This window comes from Perognathus longimembris, chromosome 10 (assembly GCF_023159225.1).
Source record: "Perognathus longimembris pacificus isolate PPM17 chromosome 10, ASM2315922v1, whole genome shotgun sequence".
In the NCBI taxonomy this organism is placed as follows: domain Eukaryota; kingdom Metazoa; phylum Chordata; class Mammalia; order Rodentia; family Heteromyidae; genus Perognathus; species Perognathus longimembris.
The window spans coordinates 13,140,999-13,163,091 of NC_063170.1; the positions used below are offsets into that span (position 1 = coordinate 13,140,999).

Consider the following 22,093-nt stretch of genomic DNA (forward strand, 5'->3'; position numbering starts at 1 on the left):
TTCGGGCTGGGAATATGGCCTAGTGGCAAGAGTGCTTGACTCCCATACATGAAGCCTTGGGTTCAATTCCCCAGTACCACATATATAGAAAATGGCCAGAAGTGGCGCTGTGGCTCAAGTGGTAGAGTGCTAGCCTTGAGCAAAAAGAAGCCAGGGACAGTGCTCAGGCTCTGAGTCCAAGCCCCAGGACTGGCAACAAACAAACAAACAAACAAAAAGTTGGTGTTTCCTATGTGTATGTAAGTGTTAGGAAAATGGAGGAGAAAGGAAGGAAACAGGCTGGGCTCAATCTTCCACGGGTAAGGACTGTTTATTGAGCAGGGAGGGACACAGCCTTCCTGTGGGCTTGGAGAAGCCTTCCTAGGAGACTGTGTGTAGGAGCTGGGACTGGAGCTGGGTTTTATGAGGTCTGAACAAGGAGGAAGAGGTTAATGAAAAAGCCATTAGGTCAAGGGAGGTGGGGGGCTTTTCTGTTGGGCCCAAGACAGGCTGTTTACAGTCAGGCTTAAGTAGATCACCCTGTTGTAGTCAGGCAGTCTGCATTTATCTTTGGTGGCTTGCCTGTATACAACTGGGAAACAGGGTAGGGGTCAATCCTTCATTAAGTAAAGTCCTTAAAGCAGGTCCTAGTACCTAGGAAAGATTTTTTTCTGGTGTCATTTTTATTTTATTTTATTTGTTCATCCTGGGGTTTGAACTTGGCCTAGACACTGTCCCTGAGCCTCTCTGTGTTCAAGGCTAGCAATCTACCACTTGAGCGACAGTGCCACTTCCAGCTTTTTCTGTGTAGTCTATTGGAGATAAGAGTTTCCTGCCTGGACTGGCTTCAAACCCTGATCCTCAGATCTTAGCCTCCTGAGTAGCTACAATCACAGGAATGACTACCGGTGCCTGACTTCATTTTACTTTTTTCTTTTTTTTTCTTTTTTTTTTGCCAGTCCTGGGCTTGGACTCAGGGCCTGAGCACTGTCTCTGGCTTCTTTTTGCTCAAGGATACTCTGCCGCTTGAGCCACAGCACCACTTCTAGCCATTTTCTATATATGTGGTGCTGGGGAATCGAACCCAGGGCTTCATGTATAGGAGGCAAGCACTTTTGCCACTAGACCATATTCCCAGCCCCTTCATTTTACTTTTTTTTTAACAATGTTATTATTTACTATTGTTACTTACATTGTTTTAGGTTATAGTCTATGAAAAATAGATGTTGAGACCAGCATCAAGTCTACTCAGAGTCTATATTTGTAAGGGAATAAGACAAGCAGAACTGGGCTGGGGATATGGCCTAGTGGCAAGAGTGCTTGCCTTGTATACATGAGGCCATGGGTTCAATTCCCCAGCACCACATATACAGAAAATGGCCAGAAGTGTTGCTGTGGCTCAAGTGGCAGAGTGCTAGCCTTGAGCAAAAGGAAGCCAGGGACAGTGCTCAGGACCTGAGTCCAAGCCCCAGGACTGGCCCCCCCCCCCAAAAAAAAGACAAGCAGAACTGGGCAGACATAATTACAATAGAGCCCTCAGCCCATACCACTAGATCTGAAATCTGGAAGGCCTTTGTATTAGGTGTTTGGACCCCAATATCAACTCAGAGCCTCAGCTGTGAGATCTCAGGAACTTGTATTTCTGAAAGCTAGGAAATGAGGGTCTCTGTCCCTCATTTGAGTATGGTTTGAACAGTGTACCAAATGTCTGAGACATTACCATTCCCTTCTAGTCCCTTCCATGGCTCCCATCCCTCTCAGGATCAACCACTTTCACGACTCTTGTCCTGCCATCAGCCACCATTCCCCTCTTCACAACAGATCTCGCCTCTGCAGAGGTATGCACCCCCCCCTGGGGGGGCCTATTGGCACAGTTCTCATACTGTTATGTCTACCTCCACATCTGCACATTCCACCTTCACCCCAGTCGCCACCACCTTTGCTGACATCTGTGTCCTCAGTACTAAGAGGTCCTGGGTGGACCCGTCAAGGACTTGGGTGATCACAGGGACTAGGACCCTGCCCCCACTCCTCGGGAAGTGGCGCCCAACCCTCCCCACCTCAATCCAGATGCTCTTTCCTGTTGGGAATAAAGTGCCAGAGATTCGGTTTCCTTCCTTTCTTGCTTAGAGAGAAGGGGGAGGGAGGGAGGAAGGGGTTTCTGGGCTGGGAAGAGGGTGAGAGGCTTCCTTGGGGAGAAGAATTCTACTTTGGTGTGCTGGTGTGGCTGGAGTCACCCTGTTCCTGGGAGCTGTGGGGGTGTGCCCAACCCTGCTGAGGGAGACGTCCCTTCTCAAGGCCAAGGCTCTTCGCAGACAGCAGAGGACTGGATGCCTGGTCAAGTCTGGTAAGTCCTACACCCAACTGTCCTGGGCATCTCAGAACAGGAACCACCTGTCCCCCCAACTCCCAGCCTGCCTCACTGGTATCAGGGACACAACCTTGAGCCCAGCAGGCTAACGCCTCCCTGTCATTTCCTGAGGGGGCTGGGCAAGAACCTCCCCCCTCTTTCTCAAAGGAACCTAGACAGAGGCAGCAGCGGACAGGAGCAGCTACTCTGCCTCCTCTAGCCTAGGCCTCAGTCCCATCGCACTTCATCTCCATTCCTTCAGGCCTGCCATGAACTCAGCAGCCAAGGATGAAATGCAACCCACACTTCCCCCTGGTATGAGCCTAATGGCAGGGGTGGAGGAAGGGAGGATGGCAAGAAAATTGGGAATGGTGGGCTTGGGTCCCTCCCTGCCTGGTCTGACTAGAGGGAGGAGAACACTATCCTGGGGGGAAAGGGCTGAGGAGCCCGAAGGGTAGCACTTTGCTGGCCAGGGGCTCTCCCTGACTGACATGGCTGCCCAGGCTCTTCCTGTCCGTGGCCTGAATGGCCGGAGCAGGAGAGGGCGGAGCAGCTGGCCAGAGGCGCAGCACTAAAGTGGGCCTCAGGCATCTTCTACCGGCCAGAGCAGCTGGCCAGGCTGAGCCAGTACCGGAGCCGTGAGGTGCAGCGGACCTGCTCCCTGGAAGCACGCATCAAGGTGGGTATGGAGCTGCAGGGTGGCAGTGTGGGGTGAGCTGCTGGCCAGGCCTCACTGGCTACTTCCTTCCAGTCGGTGGTGCAGTCCTACCTGGAAGGTGTGCAGACTGGAGTGTGGCAGTTGGCTCGGGCCCTGGAGGCTGTACAGGGAACCCGTGAGGCCCTGAGCCAGGCCCAGGAGTTGCTCCAGAACTTGGCCCAGGCCTCAAAGACTCTCCAGCCTCTCCGGGAGCAAGTTGCTCAGCACAAGCAGCTACAGGCCCTGTCTCACTTGCTTCCCAGGCTGCAGGCAGGTGAGTGTGTGGGAACCTTGGCTGGACCTCAGATTCTAACAGTCCAACTACAAACACCCATACTGACCAAGGGCCTGGGAAGAGAGGCTTCCTTGGGACAAAGAATAGTAGATAGGGGTTGCATGGAGAGATGCCCCAGACTTCCCAGAGAGCAATCCAAGCTTCAAGTGGCATATGAAGCAGGGTGCAAAACCAGCTCATCCCGGTTCCTCAAGCCTAGGGTTTTTGAGTCATCATGACATTCCATTCCTATGGCTATTGAACACATACATACTGATGGTTATTTTTATTTTATTTTATTTTTTGCCAGTCCTGGGGCTTGGACTCAGGGCCAGAGCACTGTCCCTGGCTTCTTTTTGCTCAAGGCTAGGCACTCTGCCACTTGAGCCACAGCGCCACTTCTGGCTGTTTTCTATATATGTGGTGCTGGGGAATCGAACCCAGGGCTTCATGTATAGGAGGCAAACACTCTTGCCACTGGGCCATACTCCCAGCCCCCTGATGGTTATTTTCTTAACCCTGTTGTGGGTCTTGAACTCAGGCCCTGGATGCTGTCCTTGAGTTCTTTTTGCTCAAGGCTAGTGCTCTACCACTTTGAGCCACAGCACCACTTCTGGTTTTCTGGTTGTTAATTGGAGATAAGAGTCTCATGGACTTTCCTGCCCGGTGGTTGTTAATATTTTGAAAGGGTTGGGATGTGACTCAGTGGTAGCACACATGCTCAAGTGTATTTAGGACCTTGACTTCAGTCCCTAGTATACACATGCATGTGCTTGCGTGTGTGTGTGTGCATGTGGATGCACGTGCACACCCACAATATATACCTATATGTATTTCTGTAGATGAGTGGCCAAAATGTGTGTGTGTGTGTGTGTGTGTGTGTGTGTGTGTGTGTGTGAATAATATTCTCCTAACAGGGTGGATAAATAGCAATTAGAGCCATGCTTCTAGAAGCCTTCTCTCCAGTATCTTTGACTTCCTCATGTGCCATTAGCTCAAAGGTTGACACCTGGCCCACCAGGCTTTTAGATTTTTTTTTGCCTGGAACCTTCCAGATTAGCCAAGGCTGTACTAGTTATTAAATGTTTAATACATCACCCAGCCTCGGAGTCTTGGCATCCTTTCTTGAGACCCGAGGCTGTCTCCTCTCTCTCATTAGTGCCGGCTGCAGTGGCCCACACACAGACCCTGATTGATGCTCAGCGGCTTTTAGAAGCATATGTGAGCCTGCGGGAGCTGGAGCAGCTGCAAGAGGAGGCCTGGGGACCCCTTGGGGGTCTGGAGTTACCCATCTTCCAGGGGCTGGGCCTTCTGGCAGAAGCATTGGGCCAGGCTGTGGAGGGAGCCGCCGGGGCTGCAGGGAAGCTGGCACGAGACGATCCAGCCCTGCTGGTGGCTGCTGTTCGTGTGGCAGAAGTGGAAGCAAGGCGCACACCCCCCCTGGGGCAGGCCCCCCGAGACTGGCGGCGCCGATGTCTACAGGCGCTACAGACAGGCCTAGAGCGGGTCCACTTTGGGACAACCGTCTTGCCAGAGCCAGGGGGCCTCGCGGGATGGCTGGAGGCTCTGCAGGTGGCCCTGCCTGCTGAGCTGGCCATCGCGGAGGCACTAGTAGCCCCCTGTTGTCCACCACACTACAATATAGTCCAGCTCTGGGCCCACACCCTGCACAGTGGCCTGCGCCGCAGCTTGCGGCAACTCCTGGCAGGGCCTGAGCTGGCAGCCGCTGACGCCTTCGCTTTGCTGCACTGGGCACTGCACATCTACCCTGGGTCAGTGTTTTTGGAAGTGTGAGAAGGGGGAGGATGAGAGGCCAGGGCTCCATGTGACACCCAGTCACCCACTGTAGGGAGGAAATGATGGGGAGTGTAGAGCTGGGGCCGGAGGCTGATGTGTCCCAACTGGAGCCCCTCCTGTCCGCGGAGAACATCGAGCAGCTGGAGGCAACATTCGTGGCCAAAGTCCAGGTGAGTAGTTGGGTTCCGGACACAGATGCTCTGCCCTTTATTGGCTATGACCTTCGTCTGTAGAGGTGAATGGCTACCCATCTCCTCTAGGGCCAGTGCTGTGCTACATCTTGCTCTCCCTCACCCTTTCTCTTAGGCAAGTGTGGCCCAGTGGCTACAGAAAGCTCTGGATGGGGAGGTTGCTGAGTGGGGCCGGGAGCAGGAGCCCAACACAGACTCATCTGGCTTCTATCATTCGCCAATGCCGGCCATTGTATTGCAGGTAGGTAGGGGAATAGCCAGGCAAGAGAACGACTCTCACAGAGAACATGGAGGTGAGCAGGGCTCGGGATTTTGCCGATGATTGTCCATCTCTGCCTGTAGATCCTGGCTGAGAACATTCGTGTGACCAGTGTGGTCAGTGAATCATTACAGCAGCGGGTGCACAGCATGGCGGTGTCAGAACTGGGCACGTTCCTGAGGAGGTCTGCCAAGCAAGGATACACTCACAATCCCCAATCCTGCTCCCCAACAACTCAGAGTGGGGTGCTGAATGAATAGTAGATGCCCGTGGGAAAGCGCTCATTCAGACAAGGACTTGCAAGTGGGATGAAGCTTGCAGATTGGGGTGGTGGGCACACCACAAAAGCAGCAACTCCAGGAAGCTCCTCTGCTCATTTCAGCTTCAGTGATGCTCTGATCCACTTCTCCCGAGACCACCTCCGGGGTGAAGGCCTGGCTCCTCACTACGTGCCCTACCTATTGGCTGCCTTCAACCACCAATCAGCACTGAGGTACCCAAGGTCCCCAAGGAAAACCATCTTTTCTCACCCTCTATTCAATTCCTACTGTGTATAGATCCTGCTTACACTGGGGTACCAGTTGGTACATAGCAAATGGGAGAATCTGACCCTAGTTCTGCTAATTACTAGATGTATGACCCTGGATGAGTTATCTACGTCTCACTATTTTTTTCCTTCCCCAACCTTTTTTTTTTGCCAGTCCTGGGGCTTGAATTCAGGGACTGTGCACTGTCACTGCACCATACCACTATTTGTGGCTTTTTTTTTTTTGTATTTAATCATAGATGAGGATCTCATGGATTTTCCTGCCTGAGCTAGCTTTGAACCACTATCCTCCGATCTCAGACTCTTGAGTAGCTAGGATTACAGGTGTGATCCACCTGCCCCCAGTTTCACTTTTTTCATTAATATTATGTGAGCAATAATGGAATAGTCTGAGAATCACATGAAATAATGGATGTGCAGTATCCATCACAGTGACACATGGTGCCAATTACGAGTACCTTCACAGGTATTTATCAAGGCCCTACTCTGTGCCAGGTAAGATCTGAGGTTACAGACTTAGACAAAACAAGAAAAACAATTCCCTTCTTGGGAGTCACGTTTTTGATTTTTTTCCCCCACTTCCTCCTGACAGAGATCAGCACCCTTCCCTTTTCTATTAGGAAACAGAAACCGAAATAATGACTGATGGGAGTCAAATGCGGACTCCAGGCAGGTCCCTTTGTAGTTCACTGGTCACACAGTTGCTAGCCTAGGCTCTAGCCAGGTCCGCTAAGCCTTCGGACCCGCCTTCCCTCCCCGCGCCCCGCCATACACTTGCACCACAAGGTGGCGCCCGAGTGGTCTTACCTTGAGGACAGAGCGGGCCTTGGCCTTGGTCCTGAAGTCTTTACTTTTCGGTCTGTCTGTCCAGCTCTTCCCTGTCTGTCCTGCTGCCCGATGGAGTGGCTTCAGGGATCCTGGCTCCAGTGGAAGCCGCGCTGGACGAGTTGCAGAGGAGGATCAGCCGCCTCGTGTTGGAGGAGCTGCAGGTGGAGCTGCAGGTGCGGCTTCCCTCCCGGCGGGATAGGGATGGGAGGCGCAGAGAGTGTGAATGGGTGGATGGATTCCGGGGGATCCGGATCCTTTCTCGGGCCTCACCTTCGCCTTGCACGTTCTCCAGCCCATGTTTGCGGCCCTGCCCTCGCGCAGGTGGCTGTCGAGCTCGGAACTCTTGGAGCGTGTGTGCGAGCAGACGTCACGCTTCTGCCAGGACTTCTGGCGCGTGCGGAAACCCGCAGCCCAGGTGCGGGGTGGGGGGTGGGCAGAGGAAAGGCGGGCGGGGAGCCCGCGGAGGGGACGGTGCGGAGGGGAAGGGCGATCCGCGTCTGTCGCCTCCCCCGCAGCTGCTGCTCGCGGAGGCCGAGCGCACCGTGGTGCTGCAGTACCTGCGCGCGCTGATGCACGGCCGGCTGGTGTGCCGCGGGGCGGACGAGCGGACCCAGGCGGCCGCGCGCCTGCTGCACGACGCCGCTCAGCTTAAGGCGCTTTTCCTGGGTTTGGTGAGAACTCGATGCGGGGGGGGGGGGCGGAGGGCACGCAATCGGAGGGCTCTCGGGTGGGGACCCAGCAGGCCATCGCGAAACCCTGCTGCCACGCACGTGTCTAGGGCCTGGAAGAGAGCGCGCATTGCGCACCCGTGCTGCTGGCTCTGAGGGAACTGCTGAATCTCCGCGACCCTACGCTGCTTGGCCTCGAGGTGGCGGGCCTTCGGCAACAGTTTCCCGACGTGAGGTACGGGGGCGGGGCGGGGGACGTGGAGGGATTGAAGTCCTAGAGAGATAAATCCTGGTGGTGCCCCTGCAGTGAGGATCACATCTCCGCCCTCTTGGACCTGCGCGGGGACGTGTCCCGGGAGCAGCGCCAGGCTGCGCTCAGCATCTTACAGGCAGGTCCGCCGCCCTCGCCCTCCACCGGCCGTCGAGTACTCTTTAGCCTGGTGCCGGCGCCCGCGCCCTCGCTTTCCTCCTGCCTCCCCTCCGGCCCTTGCTCCTGAGGTTCCTCAACCAGCAAAATAAAGCCACGGCCTCCTCCACACGCCTGAATCTCTGTGTCCAGGGGAAAGGTGGGAGTGTGTGTGTGTGTGTGTGTGTGTGTGTGTGTGTGTGTGTAGTGGTGAAATGAAGGCGATTGTGAAGGTCAAAGGGTCCATGTACAATTCACACAATTATCCAGGCTGCAGGCCTAGTACACCGGCAGCGCCCAGTCTACCCAGACATCCGACTCTGCTGCGGAGTACCCAGGACTGTCATTGGTCTCTCAAACTGCTCCTCTAGGGATCCATGCCTGGGCCAGGAACCGGTGCTCCGCCGGCTCTGACTATGAAGGGGGCGTGCCCAGAACAAACCCCGCCCAGGGACGTAAGTTGGTGGACTCCGCCCTCGTGGCGCCGCCTGGCCCCGCCCACAGTAGTTTTAGGCGCGCGCGGTGGCGAAGACACACCAGTGTCCGCGCGCCCTCATGGGAGCGTGCGCGCGCCCGAGGGCTTGCGTCCTCAGTGCCGGCTCCCGCAGTCCCGGCTGCCGGCGACCGGCTTTGCAGAGCGGAAAATGCGGACGGCAAGAAGAGGAGCGAACAGGTGGGAGCGCGGCTCGTGGACCAAACCATCGCCCCCACTCTAGAAGCTAAGGCGGGCGACGCGACCCCTTTTCGTCTACCGAGGAACTCCCCCTCCCAACTCCATTGTCCTCTGGCCCCACCCTCCATTGGGCACGCCCTTCACCGTGTTTCCTGTCGTCTATTGGCTGCAGGTCACGCCCCTCTTGGGATCTCTTGGTTCCCATTGGCGGCTCTTTTATGTTAACTTCTCCCGGGGTTTCTTATTGGTGCAGGCCACACCCTCCCATTCGTCCCCCCCCCCAGACCCCGCCTTCAGCAGGCTGGGGCGCCTCCTCTAGTCTTCATTCATTCGGCATCCAGTGCTGGGTGCTTGGAATCTGGGGTTAATCCGACCTGCCCCTGCCCTTGGGGAGTTTGGGTCATGGTTGGAAGGCATGAACCTAGGTTCCGACAATGACAGCCTAGGGAGGCAAAGAAGCCATCGAGAAACTGGGACCCTCTAAACGCCAGGAAGGCTTCCGGGAGGAGGTGAGGCCTAAACCAAATCCTGAAAAATGCCCAAGAGTTTGCCCCCAATGAGCCATAGCCAGGGTTTCCCTGGTGCAAGGCGCTGAGGCGCGGAAGAAAAAGGCATATTTCTGGTAATTTCAAGGAGGTAGGTCGAGGGAAAGGAGGGGAGATGGTGGGGACTGGTCAGGAAAGCGTATAGTTAGTTGAGGGAATTAAGCCTGAGACCTGAAATGTTTTTTGCAATATTCACACTGATTTATACTTTAAATACATTTTTTTGCAATACTTATACTGATTCTTTTTATTAATATACATTAGTTATATGGGAGGGGGATTTCATTGTGATATTTCCACTCATGTAAACAATGCATTCCGATTACCCTCACCCCCCATATTACTCTCCCTTTCCCTCCTTCCCCCTTCCTAAAACAATAAGGACCTGAATTTTTTTTCAAGCAGCTGGACACTAGGCAGGGTGGAGGGTGGGTGAGAGTGAAGGGAGATTAGATGGAAATGGAGAAACAGCGCTGGAAAGAATGATTCCAGTCTGAAAAAAAATCTGTGTGTGTGTGTGTGTGTGTGTGTGTGTGTGTGTGTGTGTGTGAGAGAGAGAGAGAGAGAGAGAGAGAGAGGAGAGGGGAGGAGATATTGGAGTTTGAAGTCAGGGGCTATCAATTGCTAGCTTGGTGCTCTATCACTTGAGATACATCTCCAATTCTGCTTTTGGTTGGTTATTTTGGAGATTTAGTCAAGAGAACTTTTTGGCCAGGACTGGCTTCAAACTATGATCCTCTGGATCTCACCCCTATTGAATAGCTGAGATTTTAAGTGTGAGCCGCAGGCCCTTGGCTCAGATTCATTATATATGAGTACCTACACTGGGTTAGGCCCTGTCTGGGGACACTGGAAAGAACACAGAACTAGCATTCAAATATACCATACAAAGAAAATTTACGGAATTACTCTTCAGATAGTGATAACTGCTTCCCAGAATAATAAATCTGTGAAAAGTGGAAGTGGAGAGGAGGTTTACTATTCTGCAGTGGTGGGTTAGGACTTTTCTAAACATAGTATCAGTGTAGGACTTTTCTAATAACATAGTATCTGTGCAGAAACTTGAAGAAAGTGAAATAATGATTCATGTCATTATATGAGGTGGATGGACCCTTTTTGGATAGGGAATGTATTTCAGTTTGAGATGTCCATTAGTCAAGTAAGAATTTTGTGTTAAAACTGGCAACATTGGTGCTGGGGATATGGCCTAGTGGCAAGAGTGCCTGCCTCATATACATGAGGCCCTTGGTTTGATTCCCCAGCACCACATATACAGAAAATGGCCAGAAGTGGTGCTGTGGCTCAAGTGGCAGAGTGCTAGCCTTGAGCAAAAAGAAGCCAGGGACAGTGCTCAGGCCCAGAGTCCAAGGCCCAGGACTGGCCAAAAAACAAACAAACAAACAAAAAAAAACTGGCAACACTGTTCTAAAGTTTGTGGAAGGAATGGTGGCTCAAACCAGTAATCCCATCTATTTGGGAGGCAGAGATTGGGGATCAGGGCTGAAGACCAGGCTGGGAATAAAAGTTGGTGAGATTCCATCATCAGTGGCTGTGCAGTGGCATGCATCTAATGCCATAATACCAAAGAGAAGCACAAATGGACTATTGCAGCTCAGGTTGGCCTTGGCATAAAGCAAAACCTTGTCTTGAGAATAACAATGCAAAAAGGAGCTGGTTGAATGGCTTAAGTGATAGAGTGCCTGCTTAGCAAGGACAAGGTCCTGAGGTCAAAGTCCAGAATTGCTTTTTTTAAAGTATTTAATCTTTAAAATTATTTAAAAACCATGTATTTAATATATTTAAAGCCATGAGAGTGAAGGATGGGGGTATGTCTTCATGGTATAGAGCATGTTTAGCATGTGCAAAGACCTGGATTTGGTTCCCAGCAACAGAACAAAAATCTATGACAGTGGATAAGATCACCTAGGTAGTGAGAAGCGAGAGATTCCCACAGATAAGTCCTGGTACATTGCTGTTGAGAGATTGGTCCGACAGGAATGACAGCAGGTAAGTGGCAAGGAAGACCAAAAAGGAGCAGCCCGGGAGGTGGGAAGAGAACTAACTTCCAGTGTATTTGAAATGTGAAATGGACAGTAATTAAAGGGATTGAGTCAAATGCTGCTGGTCAATATGAAGATCATTGATGATCTTGGTCAGGTCAATTTGAATGGAGTGGTGGGGGAACACTACTAATGGGAGCAAACTGAAGAAAGAACAGGAAAGAAGGAACTGGAGACGGGGTTTATGTGACTCAGGGTATGGTGCTGCAAGGAACAGCTAGAGGGAGATGCAGTGGGCTGGTAACTGGAGGAGTGTGGTTCAAGCGAAGGTTCTGTTTTGTTTTTTAAGATAGAGAAATAACAGCATATGTTTGTGCTGTTGGAAAGAGTCCAGTGAGGAGGAAGAGACTGATGATGTGGGAATGGAGGAATGCTGGATTTGAGTTCCTGAGCAGGGGAGGGAGCTGGAAGGCTGGAGCCTCCAGTCAGTCTCTGCAGAGTCAGGGATCTGTGTCCTGGTCCCCTTGGGTGACCACTGGGTAGATGCCTCAGCTAGGGGAGTGGCTTGGATTTATTGAAGTTTCCTTCTGCTTCCCCAAAGTAGGTTCTAATTTGCATTTGAACAGATGGCCCACAGGAGAAGAGGGCATTTCAGGGGGAGCCTGGCATGAGGGCATTCATACTGCGGTCACCTTGGCAGGAGGATATGGGTGAAACCAGATGGCAGAGCCAAGAAGATGCCATAGAGAAAGGGCAGCTCCCGGAATCCCCTTGCTTAATGATGTGTCCAGGTGGCTGAGGCTGCATTCTGTGAGCTCCCAGAGTAGGTGGATGCTGAGCACAGAGATTTGAACCATGATTTAGAGACTCAGTCTTTGTTCCTTGGAACTCCCAGGCTAAGGGAATTGCATTAAGCCCCGTCTAGGTAGGAATGTCAAATCTTTCTTTTTGTTTTGCTTCAGGGCAGGTGTTTAGGTTGGGGCAGCAGCAGATCTTGGGCTCACACAGGGCCTAACAAGGGCAGGGAATGGGCACAGAACATGATGTTCCTTTGGCCACACCCACTCATGCTGGTCTCTACGTGACCTTCTGTGTTCTCAGAGGTTGGCAGTGTGGGAAGTTGGAGCAACCCAGCTGGATGCGACCCCCAGGACAGAATGGTGCTGGACTCTGGGGCTCAGGTGTATGAGCAGGCACCCCTCAGCCTGCTTACCAGTCCCTTGTCCCAGAGCCATAGGCTGAAGCCCTCAGACCGAGATGGGCCACCCCTGTGCCCCTGGCCTCAGTCGCTGGCTGTGCCTCTGGCTCTGGCGGTGCCCCCAGCACTACAGCCCCAGACTGAGTGGCAGACCTTCTCAAAGCAGCACTCGGACCACCGTGGCCACATGCGTCGTAGCGAGAGTACCTGCACTGTAAATAGTGTTGGTGGACGAGGCCGTGGCACCCAGGGACGGGCCTTGTCTGGACGAGGACTGGACCCAGGTGGAGGCACCCTGCGGTCTGCAGCCTCCCTCCCCCACATTGCTAAGACTCGGAAAGATGCCAGTAATGGTACTTCCAAGAGCCCCTGCATGCTGGTGGCTCTTCGGCCAACCAATATGGACCGTGAACGGAGTAAGTTCTTCCAGTCCAATTACACCTACAATCCACAGTTCGAGTACCAGGAGCCCATGCCCACAGCTGTGCTGGAAAAATACCGAGAAGCCTCGGGACAGTTCATCCAGCAGGTCAGTCCAGTCTTCCCATTTCATCTTAGCCCTCACCTCCCCCCCCGCCCCCCTGGGTCTGGCCTGACCAGCCGCTGTGGCTCTGTGTGCAGGCTGTTGGCATCATTGAGGCTGTTCTGGAGAAGTTTGGCACCTATGAACATTTTGAGGCCTCCACTGGTGGCCAGCTGCTGACCAAGTGCCAGATTTGGTCCATTGTGCGCAAATACATGCAGAAGGAGGGCTGTGTTGGGGAGGTGAGCTTGCCTGGTTTTTAAGACCCTTCTTCTACATGCCACAAATCGGGCTACCCTAACCAGATACTAGGCCCAACTATACATCTAATCAATTGTGGCTCCAAAGGTCTGCCCCTGCCCCAGGGAGGTGGGAGTTGGCTCTATGCAGAGATGGAAAAGGATGGGTGGCCAATGTCTAGCCTGGTTGCTCTATGGCATGGGGGTTATGGGGACTGCATGAATATTGCCCCCCTCCCCCAGGGCTGGTAGCCATGGCTCAGCCTGTCAACCACTGCCACCTGCAGATTGTGGTACAGCTGAGTGAGGACCTGCTATCCCAGGCAGTGATGATGGTGGAGAACAGCCGACCCACACTGGCCATCAACTTGACTGGAGCCCGCCAGTATTGGCTGGAGGGCATGCTGCGGCACGAGATAGGTCAGGCTGTGGGTGGCAGGTGGGTGGGTAGGGTTGAGAGGGGGCTGAGAGTTGGGGGGGGTAAAGGGGGCCCCAGTAACCCCCTTCTTTGTTTCTCCTCCTTCCCTCCGAAGGAGGAGGACAGGCCTTTTCCCTTCATGAGCAGCTACCTCCCTCTTGCTCACAGAGGTAGGCCAGAAAATGAGGTAGGCCAGAAAGTGCCTGCCAGCTCTCTGGGCTCACTCTTAGTCTTGCTCCTTTGGGTTTCTCTCTAGTTCTATCTAATTTCCCTTGACAATGGGGGCAAGGCTGCTAAGGCTTAAGATGGGACAGAAGGAAAGCTCTTAAGAGCCTTACTAGCCTTGCCAACACTTAGGCCCAACAGGATCGGGAAGACTGGATCCTAGGAATGGAATAGCTTGAAGACGCACAGAGCTGGGTTTAGGAGGGAAAGGCCAGGCTGGAAAGGAGAGTGCTGGACACTAATCACTAGTCCTTTCTGCTTGTTCTTCCTTGTCAAGGATACTGTTGCACCAGGCAAGAGGTGTTTTTGTTGTTGTTGTTTTTTGCCAGTCCTGGGGCTTGAACTCAGGGCCTGAGCACTGTCCCTGGCTTCTTTTTGCTCAAGGCTAGCACTCTACCACTTGAGCCACAGCGCCACTTCTGGTCATTTTCTATATAGGTGGTGCTGAGGAATTGAACCCAGGGCTTCATGTATGCAAGGCAAGCACTCTTGCCATTAGGCCACATTCCCAGCCCAAGAGGTGGTTTTTCTGACTGTACTTCTGTGACTGTCAAAATGATTGATTTGGGCTCTGGAAATGTTGGGGTGTCCGTGGCTGTGTTCTTTTCATCTCTAGGAGGGCTAGGGGGCAATTTGAGTTGGGTGGAGAGAAAGGAAAAGGGGAGGGAGAAAGCTCCCGATGGGTGGGGGCCGTGTTCATACATATGGATGCAAGCAAGCTCACCTGAGGATGGCCTTCACACTGCTTGGGGTTGGGTGAGTGCGTATGCATTTGTCTGGGGTTCATGTGGAGACCCTGAGTTTGGGGGCAAGAGGACACAAGAGTCCCCCAGCTAGAGGTCCCAGCTAGGCTGGGTGCTCCAGACACCCCGCCCAGCGCTGCTTCCCTCTCATCCTCCCGTCAGGTACCCACTACCTGCGGGGCGTGAACAACGCTAGGCAGCCGTGGCGGAGTGCAGAGGGCCGGCTGCAGTATGGCCTTCGGCCCGCCAACCCCACGGAGGAGGGCCTGGCCAGCCTGCACAGCGTGCTGTTTCGCAAGCAGCCGTTCTTGTGGCGCGCAGCCCTGCTCTACTACACCATCCACCGCGCGGCGCACATGTCCTTCCGCCAGCTTTTCCAGGACCTGGAGCGCTACGTGCAGGACACCAATGTGCGCTGGGAGTACTGCGTGCGGGCCAAGCGGGGCCAGACTGACACCTCCCAGCCTGGTGGGTTCTGCGGCCCCGGGGAGTGCCTGAGCCGGGATGGGGTGAAGGGTGGTGCTCCAGGCAAGGCCTCCTCTGATCCCCAATTCACAGGCTGCTTCAGCAAGGACCAAGTATACCTGGATGGCATTGTGCGCATTCTGAGGCATCGCCAAACCATTGATTTCCGGTTGCTGACCATTCTGGGCAAGGTAAGGAGCTGCAGGTCTTCCCAGGCCCTAGCCAGCTTCTCCCCTCCCCCCCACACCCTCCTTGCTCCCCAGTCTGAGTCATGTTCCATTGAGGCCTGGTTGCCAGGCCTGCCTGTCTGGTAGGTGGAGGAGTGGAAATGACAGTCTGGCGACGTGCAGATGTATGTATAGATACTGCATCTCAAAGGAGGCGAGCTTTCCAAGCCAAGTGAAGGTCTGAAGAAGGGAACTGGGGAAATGGCAGGGAACCCAGTCCCTGGTACTGTGCATTTATCCTAAACTGGAATTGAGAGGGAAAGCGGAATGTGCAACTGCAAGAGCTTTAGGTAGAGCTGTAACAGATGGATGCTTGAGAGGGTGCCCCCTGGAGGTCATGTAGGAGGGAGATTTAGAGAGAGGCCTGCAGAAAGGGGTACAGATCCAAGAGGAGGAAGCTAGCTTCCCTTCACTTTTACAGAACTGCTGGTGCTCTTGCCTTGCCTGGAAGTAGCCATGGTTGGAGAGGAAGGGGGCAAACTGGGGAGTTCTTTAGACTAGACTCTCCTTGTCTCAGTGGTTACCCTCAGTTGGAGAGAAGGTGAGAGTTCAGGTCCACTCCCTGGAACTTGACTGGGTGACTGTGAAGAGGTGAGCTGGCATAAGGTGGTACTCAGGCATTTCCAGTGCTGGATGTAGGGACATGAGATCCATGGATCAATTGGATACCCACGGTTGGAGGTGAGGGGATAGGCTGGACTGGAGATGAGTAGGGTTGTAGGGCAAACATAGAAGGTGTTGAGAGGAGGCAGGCAGGGTGGCAGTTGTGGAAAGGTTGTGAGATCCTTTCTCAAAAATAAAAGGGCTAGTGGCATAGCTCTAGTGGTAGAACACTTGCTTAGTGTGCACAGGCCTTGGGTTCACTCCTCAGTACTGGAGAAAGAGGGACAGGAAGAGGAGGAAAGAAACCAAGGCTTGAGTGTAAAGGTACATATAAATATGAATTGAGAAAGGAAGAGTCCCAGGAGCTCTACATGAGCAGGGCTGGGATCGACTATTAGAAAGCCAGGGAACTCTGGTGAGCCCTGAGGCACAGCTCCTTCCCTTGCAGGTCTCCTATGAAGATGTGGACCACCTGCGGCCCTATGGAGTACTAGATAAGACCCGAGTACCTCACTTCATGCAGGACTTGGAACGCTACAGGCAGCAGCTAGAGTATATCATGACCACCAACCGGCTGGATGAAGCAGAGCTAGGCCGCTTGCTGCCTGAGTGATGTTGGTTGAGGGCACCAAGCAGAAGCCCTGGACAGAGGTCTCTGGGTTGGTCCCCAGAACACGAAGCTGTCTGCTCTGTGCTTCCACAGCCTAGGTGTTTCTTGTGGGCATTGGGAGGACATGGAGCATCCTGGGAGGATAAGACAATGCCTGAAAGTTTTTGTCTCACTAGCTTTACTGAGGCCTATGGGCCAGTATCAGCATGTCAGGCAAACGATTGAACTGAGAAGAGGCCTGGGGGCCAGAGGGGAGCTGAGCATCCATGGGAACATGGGGTAGTTTGGGAATAGAAACACAATTCTTGCATGAGATGGCTTTGGGTATCCTGTACTCCAGTCTCTTCCTCCACCTGGCCCCTTGGTGCTCATTCAGCATTCATGCTGCCTACCTCTCACTGGGTCTTAGTGGAGGTTGGGAGTAGGGTTATTGCTTGTGCCTGAGGTCCTGGCTTCTATACAGCCTCAAAGGGCAGGGGTTCTGGTAGTAGAGACCCAGCTGGTCTGGGGTTTGCTTTTAGCAATTTGCCTCTTTTACTGGTCATGTATATATTCCATATTTATGTGCTCTGCTTCCTGGAGTTGGAAGGGACAGGCCACTCCTGGAAAGTGCCAATTATTCCAAGCCCCACTCTCGTTACATACATACAAAGATACATTATCATTGGGTGTCAGGCCTTGTGAATCTAGCCCAAGAGCTCACCTGGCCCTGTTCCCACTCACCCCACCAGTTTCTGATGTTTGTCTCATGCTCTCACAGCGGGTCTCTGGCAGAAGAAGTTGGGCTAGTCTTGGAGCAGCCACAGTCAAGCCTATAAGGCAGCCCCTAGGGTTGCTAATCCTGAGCCCCTCTCAGACCAGGAGAGTTACAGAGCTGGTGGTTGCTTCCAATTTCACTGCAGACTCAGTAGTGTGAAGTTGGCCGGGTCCCACTCTTACTATAGGCCTGTCCTATGTGTAAGACTGGGAAACCACAGGTGGGTAGTTCTTAGTCAATGGAAATGTACTGAATGCCTTGTGTGTGTCAATGGATAGTTAGAACCCTCCCTGAATTCCCAGTTCAGAGAGAAATCAATTAAAACAGCAATTGTAACGATGTGTGTGGTCTCTGTGTACTCAAGGTCTTTCCAAGTGATCTCATTTCTCAAGACCCTAAGAGAACAATAGTCTCCCTTCCCTATTCTCTACACCAAGTCCATGGAGTGAGGCTGGTGAGGCCCAGTAGTCAGGCCCTCATCCCATTAGGGGCCTAAGTCTGGCATCTCCAGGGACAAAGCTTGGGCAATTTATTGAGGGAGGAATGTAACTGTGAACTTGGTTGAGAGGGTGGGGCATAGAGCTGCCAGGGTCAGTAGGCTCACAGACAGGCACCCACCCTCAGTTCTAGGAAAGCAGACTCGTGGGAAGCCCAGATCCAGGCTTACCCTCCGGAGTTTATTCACTTCCAACAGGCTAGATGATGGAGCCTTGGTGGTATTACATCCAACTCTGGCTGGGTCCCAGGTCTTATCAGGCTTGGGCATAATGGGAAACACCAGATCAGCACTCTGGCCTTCAGTAATCTAGAGAAGAGGAGGATATGGTTAATGGAGCGGGGTCGGCTCTCCATTTGCCAAGTCAAACCCTTAAGGAGATTTGGGTGGCCTCACACCTTCGGACTCGTCTCCCTCCTGGGAGTCAGGCTCCGGCTCTGGATCGGGCTCGGGCTCGGGATCATCGGGCTCCGGCTCTGGCTCCAGTTCAGGCTCTGGTTCTTGTTCAGGGTCCATTTGGGGTTCTGGCTCCGGCTCCGCAGAAGCCTCAGCTTCCAAATTTGGCTCTGGTTCCTCTGGAGTGCCGGATTGCACCGCCTCTGAGCCCTCTGGACCCCCGTCTTGGTAGTGATCAGAAGCTCTGGGCAGACCAGGACATGTGGTCCCCGAACTGGGTGCTTCTGGCGTCCAGTGGCCTGGGCATGGCGGGTCGTAGCTGCGGTCCCGGTAGCCTGGAGTGGAAATGGGAGCTTCAGGTCTCCGTCTCACCACGTGGCTAGACACCAACCACTCCGCCCTCCACGGTCATTGCTCCGCCCACACGCCTCGCCCGGGCCCGGGCCCAGGCCCCGCCCCCTCGCGCTCACCCGGGCCCACGTGCTGCCAGTCCCAGGTCGGGTCGGGCGCGCGCACGGCATGCTGGGCGCAGCGCAGCAACTCCTGGCAGGCGGCGTCGCCCTTGCTCTGCACCAGCAGCAGCAGGCGGCGCACCCTGTGCTCCGCGTCCGGCAGGGCGTCCAGAGCCTCGTACTCGGGCCCGGTGAGCACGCCCCGCGCCACCAGGGCGTCCAGCAGCAGCCCGGAGTCCGCCTGCAACGACTCTACCAGGCGTTTCCGCTCGCGCTCGATGGTCTCCGAGGGCCGTTCCTGCGTGTTGCCCATGGTCGCGGCTGCACGCGAGAGGGGGAGAGGAGCGGGGCTGTGGCTCCCTCACCCCAGGACCCCTCTCCCAGGGCCCTGATCACCCGCAGCTGTGACCCAAATTCACCTCTACCTCAGCAGCCAGAGAGCTCCGCAGAGCCCGACGTAGCGTCCGCGGCACTGAGCCCCTTGTCCTCCCTCCTCTTCTGTCCAGTCTCTTCAGGCTCCTCCTTCTGTCTTTAAGTGGCAGGTCAGGACCTCCCTCCTGAGCCCCGGTCGCCTGCAGGTCCCAGTAGCCACCACTTTATCCAAACGAATTTCCTCTTTCCCCAACCTGCCTCCCCTACCACAAAAGGTAGACCTCTGGATTGGAGCAGGGTAGCGGGTGGCTCACTCCCTCATTTCACACTGCTTCCTCCTCCCCCCCATCACTTCAAACCTACCGTTCTAGGTTCTATGGTTCCTCCTCTATTCCTTAGTTTCAAGGTGTCAGCCCTTCTTCCAAGGTCCCTCCCTCCTGCAGGCTGAAACTTACATGATCACAGTGCAAAACCAACCTAAGTGGAAAAGTCTGAGCGACTACATCTCCAACTAACTAGCAAAATGTGAGACTGGAGGTGTGGCTCAAGAGGTAGAGTGCCTGCTTAGCAAGTACAAGGTCCTGTATCTGCCTAACATATGCAAACTCCAACATTGGAGTGGAAGTAAAAAGAACTAGGATTGATTCTGGGGTTACAGTTTGCTGTCAAATACCTTCTGGTTTGCTGAAAATCTCTCACTTAGTCTAACCTTTTACCTCCTGTCTGAACCCTGGGGAACCCAGGATCAAAGCTTCTTCCTTTTGTAACCTCTCTCCCACTCCTCTCTGACCTAGAGCACAAAGTGCTGAGAGCCTCCTGCAACTCCTCTCACCTTACCCTGACCTTGAAGTCTTTCTAGGACAGACCCAGTCCCTGCATCCTTACCACCACATGTCACAAATCCAATGTACTCTCATGACCTTTCCTGGTTCCTTGGGACCTGAGTTAGGATGCTTGAATCCTCCAGAGTCCTAGCTCTCATTGAGATCTCCTGACATCACCAAAGACCCAACTGTCTCCTTGCTGATGGTAGACAAACTCAGCCATTTCATACTTCATCTTGAAATACCCAGGGCACAGCTCATGAAAGCCTCAACAAATGCTTGTTGAACTTGCTTTTCTTTCATTAATCCCTCATTTTGATTCTGTCTTTATGCAATACTAGTAGAGAGTAGGTAGAAATCAACTTGAATTATCCACTTATTACCAACTAAGCACTATGGCCTATTCCCTTTGGTAGGCTGGCTTAGCCAATAAGGCATCTGGTGTTAAGAAGCAATGTCAGGGGCTAGGGATGTGGCTTAGTGGTAGAGTGTTTGTCTAGCATGCATGAAGCCCTGGGTTTGATTTCTCAGTACCACATAACTAGAAAAAGGCAGAAGTGCACTGTTGCTCAAGTGATAGAGTGCTAGCCTTGAGCACAGAGAGGTTCAGGGACAAAGCCCAGGCCCTGAGTTCAAGCCCCAGGACTGGCAGAAGAGGTGGAGGAAGAAGAAGAAGAAGAAGAAGAAGAAGAAGAAGAAGAAGAAGAAGAAGAAGAAGAAGAAGAAGAAAGAGGAAGGAAGGAAGGAAGGGAGGAGAAGGAGGAGGGGGAAACAGCAGCAGCAGCAATGCCAGAGCAGGTGTTGGTGGCTCATGCTTATAATCCTAGCTACTCAAGAGGCTGAGATCTGAGGATCATGGTTCAAAGCCAGCCTGGGTAAGAAAGTCTGGGAGACCCTTATCTCCAATTAAATTACAGAAAAAGCTAGAAGTGATGCTTTGGCTCAAGTGGTAGAGTCCTAGCCTTGAGCAAAAGGAGCTCAGGGACAATGTCCAAACTAAGTTCAAGCCTCAGGACTGCAAAGAAATAATAAAGAAGTTTAGGCAGGAAGCTAGATTTTATCTCAAAAATGACCAGTGCAAAAAAGGGCTAGAGATGTGGCTCAGCAGTATAGTGGCCTCCTATTAGGCGCAAGATCCCGAGTCCAAATAAATAAAGTAAATGAAGTTATCTCCGGGTCTGGACCACTCCCACTCTGTCCATTCCCTTGCCTTAGCTTGTGGTCACATGACATCGTTCTAGATTCCTTTAAAGTCCCTCCTCTACCCCCTTTCCTGGTCCTTTGGGTGGTAGCCCCTATCCTGCCTTGTATCTCTCCCTCACGTGTTTTCCTGGCCATCTCATACCCAAGGTCCCCCTCCACCTCTCATATCAATGTCAGTCCCAGGCCACTGAGCAAAAAGCAAAACGACATATGGCCCCCATTTCCTTCATGTCTGTGACAAGTGCCTTGCAGTGACTTCCAATCAGCTCTCGCTTCTCACCTTCTCTCCTGTACCAGTCCTTCTGAGTACCCCTCACTTCCATTCCATCACACCCTTAATATAGTGACTTTGACAACTCATTGGGGGGGTATGTGTTGCTCTCCTCACTGACGCTTCCAAACACTGTCCCCTATTATGAGGCACAGAAAAGGGAGAGAACCCCCTATTATGGGACAGAGGGAGGGAAAAGAGACCAGGTCCTATTCTGTGGCCAGACAGAGAGGGAAGAGGATTGGTGGCTTCTTCTTCCCCGAATCCCTAGTTGTTAGGTTAGCTGCCTCCTCTATTACCCCAAGTCTTCTCCTTTGTCCTGTCGGGGGGGCAAAGCTCCAGGCTGGTCTGAGCCCTCCCTTTGAGGTTCTCACAGCTCTAATGAGAATATTGAAGTAACAGCGCTGCCACTTCAAGGGACAAGCCCAGATGCTTCTCGGAGCTAGAGAGCAAGGCGCACAACAGTTTGGTCCAGGTCCCCAGTTTAAAGCGTGGCGTTTGTCGCTGGGGGGAGTGAGGGTCGTGGGCCTTGGTAGCATTGCGCATGTGCAACCGCAAGGGTAGGCTGACCTCCCCTCCACCCAGTCCCAGAGCGTGGGAGCTGCGGAAGGGTGGGGCCCACAGACCTGAGAGCGCGGTTGCTGCTGGTGAGGCTCGGGTCCCAGTCTCAGTTTCCCTGCCCTCCCCAGCCGTGTGGAGAGGGATTCGTGATCCGGAGCGTTTGGAGCCCCCCAGGCACTCCGGTGGAGCCTGGGCCGGGCAGGAGATGACAGTGCAGAAAGGGCCGGGCCGGGTGGGGACCAGTGCAGCAGCTGCGAAGGGGCGGGGCGACCAGGGCTGACGGGAATGGGGGTGTG

The 22,093-nt window shown here is 53.5% G+C and overlaps 3 protein-coding genes across 10 annotated transcripts; 2 read left to right on the plus strand and 1 right to left on the minus strand.

Annotated features, from left to right (window-relative positions):
• The first annotated feature begins 2,146 nt into the window (after nt 1-2,146).
• On the plus strand, nt 2,147-8,121 carry Exoc3l1 (exocyst complex component 3 like 1). Of its 5 annotated transcripts, none has more exons than XM_048355343.1 (14): nt 2,147-2,326; nt 2,498-2,644; nt 2,833-3,008; nt 3,081-3,300; nt 4,460-5,072; nt 5,150-5,267; nt 5,404-5,529; nt 5,631-5,731; nt 5,930-6,040; nt 6,966-7,095; nt 7,215-7,337; nt 7,438-7,593; nt 7,701-7,825; nt 7,898-8,121. In XM_048355343.1, the coding sequence occupies exons 2-14, from the start codon at nt 2,599-2,601 to the stop codon at nt 8,085-8,087; spliced, it is 2,235 nt and encodes a 744-aa protein (XP_048211300.1). In that variant the 5' UTR covers nt 2,147-2,326; nt 2,498-2,598; the 3' UTR covers nt 8,088-8,121. The 5 variants fall into 5 exon arrangements, with proteins under 5 accessions (XP_048211300.1, XP_048211298.1, XP_048211299.1 ...); XM_048355341.1 differs by having other exon boundaries at nt 2,550-2,644; XM_048355342.1 differs by having other exon boundaries at nt 2,592-2,644.
• Nucleotides 8,122-8,584: 463 nt separating this feature from the next.
• Kiaa0895l (KIAA0895 like) lies at nt 8,585-17,102 on the plus strand. Of its 2 annotated transcripts, XM_048355359.1 has the most exons (7): nt 8,585-8,669; nt 12,316-12,941; nt 13,034-13,177; nt 13,462-13,594; nt 14,723-15,028; nt 15,119-15,216; nt 16,304-17,102. In XM_048355359.1, the coding sequence occupies exons 2-7, from the start codon at nt 12,372-12,374 to the stop codon at nt 16,466-16,468; spliced, it is 1,416 nt and encodes a 471-aa protein (XP_048211316.1). In that variant the 5' UTR covers nt 8,585-8,669; nt 12,316-12,371; the 3' UTR covers nt 16,469-17,102. The 2 variants fall into 2 exon arrangements, with proteins under 2 accessions (XP_048211316.1, XP_048211317.1); XM_048355360.1 differs by lacking the exon at nt 13,462-13,594 and having other exon boundaries at nt 14,761-15,028.
• Nucleotides 17,103-17,880: 778 nt separating this feature from the next.
• On the minus strand, nt 17,881-21,929 carry Nol3 (nucleolar protein 3). Of its 3 annotated transcripts, none has more exons than XM_048355363.1 (4): nt 21,863-21,929; nt 18,585-18,887; nt 18,117-18,449; nt 17,881-18,027 (listed from the first exon to the last, which is right to left on the minus strand). In XM_048355363.1, the coding sequence occupies exons 2-4, from the start codon at nt 18,877-18,879 to the stop codon at nt 18,020-18,022; spliced, it is 636 nt and encodes a 211-aa protein (XP_048211320.1). In that variant the 5' UTR covers nt 18,880-18,887; nt 21,863-21,929; the 3' UTR covers nt 17,881-18,019. The 3 variants fall into 3 exon arrangements, with proteins under 3 accessions (XP_048211320.1, XP_048211318.1, XP_048211319.1); XM_048355361.1 differs by lacking the exon at nt 21,863-21,929 and adding an exon at nt 18,992-19,249; XM_048355362.1 differs by lacking the exon at nt 21,863-21,929 and adding an exon at nt 18,986-19,050.
• Between the last annotated feature and the right edge of the window lie 164 nt (nt 21,930-22,093).

What these genes read in the sequence shown, in the direction of transcription:
- Exoc3l1 (XM_048355341.1), top strand. An exon ending in CCCTGGAAGCACGCATCAAG is followed by an intron (nt 3,009 to 3,080) that starts GTGGGTATGGAG and finishes ACTTCCTTCCAG; the next exon opens with TCGGTGGTGCAGTCCTACCT. An exon ending in TGCGGAAACCCGCAGCCCAG is followed by an intron (nt 7,338 to 7,437) that starts GTGCGGGGTGGG and finishes CCTCCCCCGCAG; the next exon opens with CTGCTGCTCGCGGAGGCCGA.
- Kiaa0895l (XM_048355359.1), top strand. Translation starts at nt 12,372, where the DNA reads ATGGTGCTGGACTCTGGGGCTCAGGTGTATGAGCAGGCACCCCTCAGC. An exon ending in AGGAGGGCTGTGTTGGGGAG is followed by an intron (nt 13,178 to 13,461) that starts GTGAGCTTGCCT and finishes TGCCACCTGCAG; the next exon opens with ATTGTGGTACAGCTGAGTGA. An exon ending in TGCTGACCATTCTGGGCAAG is followed by an intron (nt 15,217 to 16,303) that starts GTAAGGAGCTGC and finishes CTTCCCTTGCAG; the next exon opens with GTCTCCTATGAAGATGTGGA.
- Nol3 (XM_048355363.1), bottom strand. Translation starts at nt 18,879, where the DNA reads ATGGGCAACACGCAGGAACGGCCCTCGGAGACCATCGAGCGCGAGCGG. An exon ending in CTGGCAGCACGTGGGCCCGG is followed by an intron (nt 18,450 to 18,584) that starts GTGAGCGCGAGG and finishes TTTCCACTCCAG; the next exon opens with GCTACCGGGACCGCAGCTAC.